This window comes from Cyclopterus lumpus, chromosome 16 (genome assembly GCF_009769545.1).
Source record: "Cyclopterus lumpus isolate fCycLum1 chromosome 16, fCycLum1.pri, whole genome shotgun sequence".
Taxonomy (NCBI): Eukaryota; Metazoa; Chordata; class Actinopteri; order Perciformes; family Cyclopteridae; genus Cyclopterus; species Cyclopterus lumpus.
Window position 1 is genome coordinate 1382977 of NC_046981.1, and position 7500 is coordinate 1390476.

General features: G+C 52.2%; 1 protein-coding gene across 1 annotated transcript in view; it reads right to left on the bottom strand.

Moving 5' to 3' along the window:
* Positions 1-7500, bottom strand: part of si:dkey-22o22.2 (neural-cadherin) — a 92155-nt gene that overhangs the window by 6800 nt on the left and 77855 nt on the right. Inside the window, exons 18-24 of the mRNA XM_034554267.1 lie at positions 6045-6674; positions 4927-5923; positions 4372-4465; positions 3478-3662; positions 2286-2521; positions 456-733; positions 89-327 (exon numbers count right to left, since the gene is read on the bottom strand). Coding sequence (XP_034410158.1) covers positions 89-327; positions 456-733; positions 2286-2521; positions 3478-3662; positions 4372-4465; positions 4927-5923; positions 6045-6674 — 2659 coding nt within the window. The remainder of the gene's footprint in view (positions 1-88; positions 328-455; positions 734-2285; positions 2522-3477; positions 3663-4371; positions 4466-4926; positions 5924-6044; positions 6675-7500) is intronic.

Consider the following 7500-nt stretch of genomic DNA (forward strand, 5'->3'; position numbering starts at 1 on the left):
AGCTGCATTGCATTGTGGTCCATTGTCTGCAGGTGTCTCTAGATGATGCTATGCAAACCCAAAGACGTCAGTTACACGGGGAACTCACCGACGGCGATGAAGTCCTCCGGCTCCCCGGAGTGGGCGGGGCCGGGCTTCCCGGAGTGGGCGGGGCCGAGCGGGCCGTTGTACAACAGCAGCCCGTCGGGCGACTCGGCCAGGAACTCCAGGGAGACGTGGCTCTGGAAGCAAAGCATGATGGGAGGGAACCAGGCGTAGCCGCGGCCGCCGAAGCTGCGTCTGGTCTGCTGGCACTCGGGCCCGTCGAACATGGAGGTGCAGCTACACCTGAGACGAGAGACCACCACGTCACGACCACGGGGGGCTCCACGGGTTTAATACCATGGAACTACTATCTGTTAGTGACACGTTCACAGTGGAACACACAAACCAGAACCGGACTCGGACCCCCGTACCTGTAGCCCAGCGGTCCGTCCTGGCAGGCCCCCCCGTTGAGGCAGGGGCCGGCGGGGTGGGCGGAGCACGGCGGGTGGACCGCCTCCCGGCCCCGGCAGCCGCACCGCGCCGCCGTGGAGGCCGACAGCGACACCAGGGAGGTGCTGCCGGCGCTGAGCGCCACGGGGGCGTGGCTAAAGGAAACCTCGCTGCTGCAGCCCGCGGACGGACCGCAGTCGGCGAACGGACATTCGTCGACGCCCACCTGAGAGATCGACGCCCCCAACACGGCCTCCAGCTGTGAGACAGGTGGGATAAGAGATTCTCTTTATAAGAGATTACACTAACAATGAGTACACCGCTAGCTAGGATAGCATGAAATAACGGAACTAAACATTCCACAAATACAAGTAAATACGACTAACGTATAAAATATGTAACCGACTGAAGCTGAATGATTAACATAAAACTGAAACCAGCTCTCGCTCTTCTTAATGAACGTATGAAACTGAACTAGCGAGAAGCTAACTGAAGCTAAACATGCTAGGAAATCTAAACTTCATGTTGTTAGCATGAAGCTAATAAAGAAAAGAACTCAATCTTAATGTCGCCAGAAAGTTAAACTTGTACAAACAAAGAAATTAAGGTTAAACTAAAAGTGTAATTATGAATTAAATTGAAGGTTTAAATGTAAAAAAAAACTGAAACTAACAGAAACTAAAGCTATATTACACTAAAAATAATAAAAAGACTATGAATAAATATAAAATAAATCTGTGGTAAACAGAATATACATAAACATAAAGTACATTTGTGGTAAACAGCTCACAGCTGGAGGTCTTCTTCTCCTTCTGTGAGTCTTTATTCTTTATTAGCTGGGTTTATTTTTTATTTTTCAGCTTTATGATTGTTTTCATGCTGATATAAATACGCAAAAAAAAAAGTGTAATAATGTGTGAACGTGGGGTTATTAATGTGTGTGAACGTAATGTTTATTAATGTGTAATAACATGTGAACGTGAGGTCTATTAATGTGTAATAAAGTGTGAACGTGATGTTTATTAATGTGTAATAATGTGTGAACGTGAGGTTATTAATGTGTGTGAACGTAATGTTTATTAATGTGTAATAACATGTGAACGTGAGGTCTATTAATGTGTAATAAGGTGTGAACGTGATATTTATTAATGTGTAATAACATGTGAACGTGAGGTCTATTAATGTGTAAAAAGGTGTGAACGTTATGTTTATTAATGTGTAATAACATGTGAACGTGAGGTTATTAATGTGTGTGAACGTAATGTTTATTAATGTGTAATAACATGTGAACGTGAGGTCTATTAATGTGTAATAAGGTGTGAACGTGGTGTTTATTAATGTGTAATAACATGTGAACGTGAGGTCTATTAATGTGTAATAAAGTGTGAACGTTATGTTTATTAATGTGTAATAACATGTGAACGTGAGGTCTATTAATGTGTAATAAAGTGTGAACGCGATGTTTATTAATGTGTAATAACGTGTGATTGTGAGGTTATTAATGTGTGTGAACGTGATGTTTATTAATGTGTAATAATGTGTGAACGTGAGGTCTATTAATGTGTAATACTGTTATGAATTATGTTCATAATGTTGTTGTTAAATGAACAGTATACATTACATAAAGCAGATTTATTTGGATTATAAATTCTTAAAATTCAACACTTAATTCCACATTTAATAGCGATGTTTGTATTGTATTGTATGTATTCCAGAACACTCAGGTTATCTTTGGATCTCCTCTCGATGTGTAATAACTATTATTGAATTAGAGTTCTGAGGGGTGGAACGATGTGGTTATTATAACTCACCTGAGCTCTGTTAGCCGCCACGTAGCCGAGCAGCTTCTCCTTCTTGAGGAACGGAGAACCGCGAGCTGAGAACCAGACGGCGAGCGCCTCCTCGCCGCCCCGCCCGGCTCCGCCCACCGAGAAGATCTGGACGTCCAGAGGCGCCGTCTGCAGGAGGTCGGCCAGCGCCCGACCCAGACGGGAGAACGGACTCCCCCCACCTCCTCCACCGCTGAAGAACTCCTCCACCGTCATGTCTGGAGGAGGAGGAGAGGAGGAGGAGGGGGAGGGAGGAGAGGAGGGAGGAGAGGAGGGGAGGAGGAGAGGAGGACGAGGAGGAGGAGGGAGGAGAGGAGGGGAGGAGGAGGAGGGGAGGAGGGGAGGAGGAGGGAGGAGATGAGGGGAGGAGGAGGAGGGAGGAGAGGAGGGGAGGAGGAGGGGAGGAGAGGAGAAGGAGAGGAGGAGGGAGGAGAGGAGGGGAGGGGAGGAGAGGAGAGGAGAGGAGGAGGGAGGAGAGGAGGGGAGGAGAGGAGAGGAGAGGAGGAGGAGAGGAGGACGAGGAGGAGGAGGGAGGAGAGGAGGGGAGGAGGAGGGGAGGAGAGGAGAAGGAGAGGAGAGGAGAGGAGGGGAGGAGAGGAGAGGAGAGGAGGAGGAGAGGAGAGGAGGGGAGGAGGAGGGGAGGAGAGGAGAAGGAGAGGAGGAGGGAGGAGAGGAGGGGAGGAGAGGAGGGGAGGAGGAGGGGAGGAGAGGAGAGGAGAGGAGAAGGAGAGGAGGAGGAGAGGAGGAGGAGAGGAGGACGAGGAGGAGGAGGGAGGAGAGGAGGGGAGGAGGAGGGGAGGAGAGGAGAGGAGAGGAGAAGGAGAGGAGGAGGAGAGGAAGACGAGGAGGAGGAGGAGGGTGAACATATTTATTGAGGAGGCAGCATCAGGGCAGAAGGAGACCAAATACAATGTGATATTAATATTAATAATAATAAAATAGAAGAAGAATGAAAGAAATTAAGTAACGACAGAAAGAAGGAAAGACAGAAAGAAGCAAGTAACGAGGAAAGGAAAGAAGATGAAGAAAAGAATGAAACAAAGGAAAGAAATAAGGAAATAATGAAGGAAGAAAGGAAGGAAGGGAGGAGGAGAAAGGAATCAGAAAACACTGTATAGAAGAAGAGAAGAAGGGGATTATTTCCCATCATGCATCTCTGTCGAAGAGGACTCACTGTGGATGCGGAGGGAGGCGGCGTTCCTCAGGGCGTCGGCCTGCAGCTCCCTCACCTCCACCTGAGCCGAGGAGGTGACGGCAGGCCAGGTGTGGTCCACCACGCGCACCTGCAGGCGGTAGGAGCCGGGAGGAGCCCCCCCCCTCACACTGAGCTGACCTGAGGTCTGGTTCAGACTGAACCACCTGAGGAGAGAGGGTCCAGCTTCTATTAGGCTTCTATACAACCAGAGAGAATGCAGCTTCAACACATGAAGCATAGACTTCTATACAACCAGAGGAGTCGCCCCCTGGTGGTCAGTAGAGAGAATGCAGCTTTAACACATGAAGCATAGACTTCTATACAACCAGAGGAGTCGCCCCCTGGTGGTCAGTAGAGAGAATGCAGCTTTAACACATGAAGCATAGACTTCTATACAACCAGAGGAGTCGCCCCCTGGTGGTCAGGAGAGAGAATGCAGCTTTAACACATGAAGCATAGACTTCTATACAACCAGAGGAGTCGCCCCCTGGTGGTCAGGAGAGAGAATGCAGCTTTAACACATGAAGCATAGACTTCTATACAACCAGAGGAGTCGCCCCCTGGTGGTCAGGAGAGAGAATGCAGCTTTAACACATGAAGTATAGACTTCTATACAACCAGAGGAGTCGCCCCCTGGTGGTCAGGAGAGAGAATGCAGCTTTAACACATGAAGCATAGACTTCTATACAACCAGAGGAGTCACCCCCTGGTGGTCAGGAGAGAGAATGCAGCTTTAACACATGAAGCATAGACTTCTATACAACCAGAGGACACGCCCCCTGGTGGTCAGGAGAGAGAATGCAGCTTTAACACATGAAGCATAGACTTCTATACAACCAGAGGACACACCCCCTGGTGGTCACCAGAGCGTACCTGGATGGTTTGCCCTCGAACTGGAACTCCATCTCACTCCAGTCGTCGAGGTCGGGGGCTCGAACCCGTCCCAGTACCGTCGTCGGGAGAACGCCTGTCGGGAAAGAGGAGTCAGTTGAGTTCAGGGAGTAACATAAATACAAGGAGGCGCTCTGACAGCACAGAAATAATACAAATGAATTAATCTAACTGGAGCTGAAGGTTCACTTCACTGCACGCTGAGGAGCTGCATGACGGAATCTAATCGCCGGTTAACATTAGAGGAAGACAAAATGAGACAATAGAAACCCAAACAAGACAAAAGAAACCTAATATAAGACGATAGAAGACAATAGAAACCAATAGAAACCAATATAAGACAACAGAAGACAATAGAAACTAGGAAATCCACTAAAACACATTATGAGAAAACCATTGTTCTGCCAGAGAAATGACAGATAAGTGATGGAGGAGGAGGAAGTGGAGGAGGAAGAGGAAGAGGAAGAAGTGGAGGAGGAGGAGGAAAAGGAAGAGGAGGAAGAGGAGGGCCACCAGGGGACCTGAATAAAGACGTACCCTCGTAACTGTAGACGATGAAGTCGACATGTCCTGGCGAGTGAGGGTGGTCGTTCCTGTCGCCAATGACGACCGTCAGCGTGTTGGTGGAGCTCATTGGTGGAGAGCCGCTGTCAATCATGAGGATCGGGAGGCGGTACTCCTTCTGCCGCTCGCGGTCGAAGGTCCGGAGGGCGGTGACGGCCGCGCTGCCGTTCCGGAAGTCCGTGAGATTGAAGTTGGTGGCGTCCGAGGTGAGCAGGAGCAGCCGCAGCGAGAACGGGGCCCCGTTGGCGGAGGCGTCCCGGTCGGCGGCGTGGAGGAGCAGGGAGGTGGCGTTCATCCGAACCGCCTGGGGCGCCGGCGCGTTCTCCCAAACGACCGGCCTGTAGAGTGCCTCGAACTCCGGCCCGTTGTCGTTAACGTCGAGCACGGTGACCATGACGATGGCGGTGCCGGTCATGGGCGGGCTCCCGGCGTCCGCGGCGAGGACCACGATCCTGTGCCGCGAGATCTTCTCCCTGTCGAGGGCGTCGGCCACCACCACCCAACCGGACTGGTCCACCAGGAACTGACCGTTGGGGTCCGACTCCTTCGAAATGCTGTAAGAGAATTGCCCGTTCTGGGCCGAGTCCAGATCGGACGCCGTGACCTGGGCGACGATCGTCCCCACGGGAACGTCTTCGGGCATCGGCGGCGACTCGTAGAACTGCGGCAGGAACACGGGCGCGTGGTCGTTGGCGTCCTCCACCCGGACCAGACAGTGGGCCAGGCCGAAGAAATCGGCGTCCTCGGCCTTCAGCGTCAGATTGAAGGTCCTCTCGTGGGGCTTCTCGAAGTCGACCTTCTTCTTGAGCCTTATCACGCCGCGGCGGTTCGCTCTGTCCGTCTCCACGAAGAACTTCCTGTCCTCGTCGCCGCCGACGATGCTGAAGGTGACCGCGGCGTTCTCTCCCTCGTCGCCGTCCGTGGCGGAAACCACGAGAACCTCGCTGTTCACCTCCAGGTCCTCCATCACCTGAGGAGGAGATCTAGACAATGACTTTTCATACTTTTTATTCTCTTTGCTTTTACGGCTAAATGCTCAGTTCAACGCAAGCTAACGCTACGTTAATGCTAACGCTAACGTTATAGCTCACCTGAGCGGCGTAGAGCCGCTGAGTGAAGACGGGCGGGTGGTCGTTGACGTCTGAGACCGTGATGGTGGCCGTGCCCGTCCCCGCCAGCCCCCCTCCATCCTTGGCCTCCACCACCACCAGGTAGCGCTGCTCCGCCTCCCGGTCCAGCGAACGCAGCACCGTGTAGACGGTCCCCGTGCTGGCGTTGATGGAGAACAGGTCCAGGTTGATCTCGTTGCGGACGTTCCCGACGATGCTGTAGGTCAGCGCGGCGTTCCCGCCCTCGTTGGGGTCGTCCAGGTCCACGGCGTGCATCTCCATGACCGAGGTGTCGGTGGGCGAATTTTCGGGCACCCGGCCGACAAAACACCCGTCTGTTTCCAACGCCGGGCACGGGAAGAAAGGCGCGTTGTCATTGACGTCCGTGACCTCCAGCAGCACGTCGGCGAACCCCGTGAGTCCCGCCCCTCCCTCGTCCGTGGCGAGGACGAGGAACCTCCAGGCCGGGCGCTCCTCGCGGTCCAGGCGCCGCTGGGCGTAGATCCTCCCGGTGCGTTCGTCGATGGTGAACTCGCCGCCGGCGCCCTGGCCGTGAAGGGAGTAGCGGAGGGCGGTCTGGTCCGCCTCCTGGTCCGGGTCTGTGGCCGACACCTTGCGAAGGGAAAGACAACGACGTGAGTCTCCGCCATGTTGAGAGCTGTGTGGAGTCAACCGGTGTGTAAACACCTTTAGCGGGTGCATCAAAGAAAAGGACGCAGCTCCTTCTGAAGTCTTGTTTTTGGGGGGAGTTTAATATCTTTTCTTTTCTTATAAAAACCCAGTAAGTATGTCAAATAGGAGGTGCCCCGGCCCCTTTTTCAAAAACATTTATATATAAATATATTCATAAAATATATTATATATATATATATACTGTGTGTATAGAATATATGGGGGGGGGGCGCCTCCTATTAGCTTCCATCTGTCTCCGCGACACACAACTATGAGTTAATAGACGGCAGCAAAAAGTTGACTTTCTCCTCCTCGCTCCTCACCGGAGAATTTGTTTACAGAAGCCTTTGAAGTCTGTCTCCCCCCCCCCCCCCCCCCCCCCCCCCTCCTCCACCACCTCCACCTCCCACGACTCCCCCGCCCCCCTCCCGCTCTGACAGCGTGATGCAGGGAGACAATATTTGAAGATGAGCCGTCGTGGAGCAACAAATATTATTTTAAAATTGGATTCCAAAAACTGTGGAAGAGGAAACCGAGCGCTGCAAATCAATTCCAGCATTCAGAACAGGGAGGAGGGGGGGGGGGGGGGGGGGGGCTCATGTGACACACTCCTCCCTTTTGATAGGGGTATTACCCCCCCTCCCCCCCCCACACCTCCTCCTCTCTGATCTGATTTAGCTCAGCGACACACTGCACATCACCAGAGAAGTGTGACGGGAATGAGGAGGAGGAGGAGGAAAAAGAAGAAGAAGAGGAAGAAGAAGAA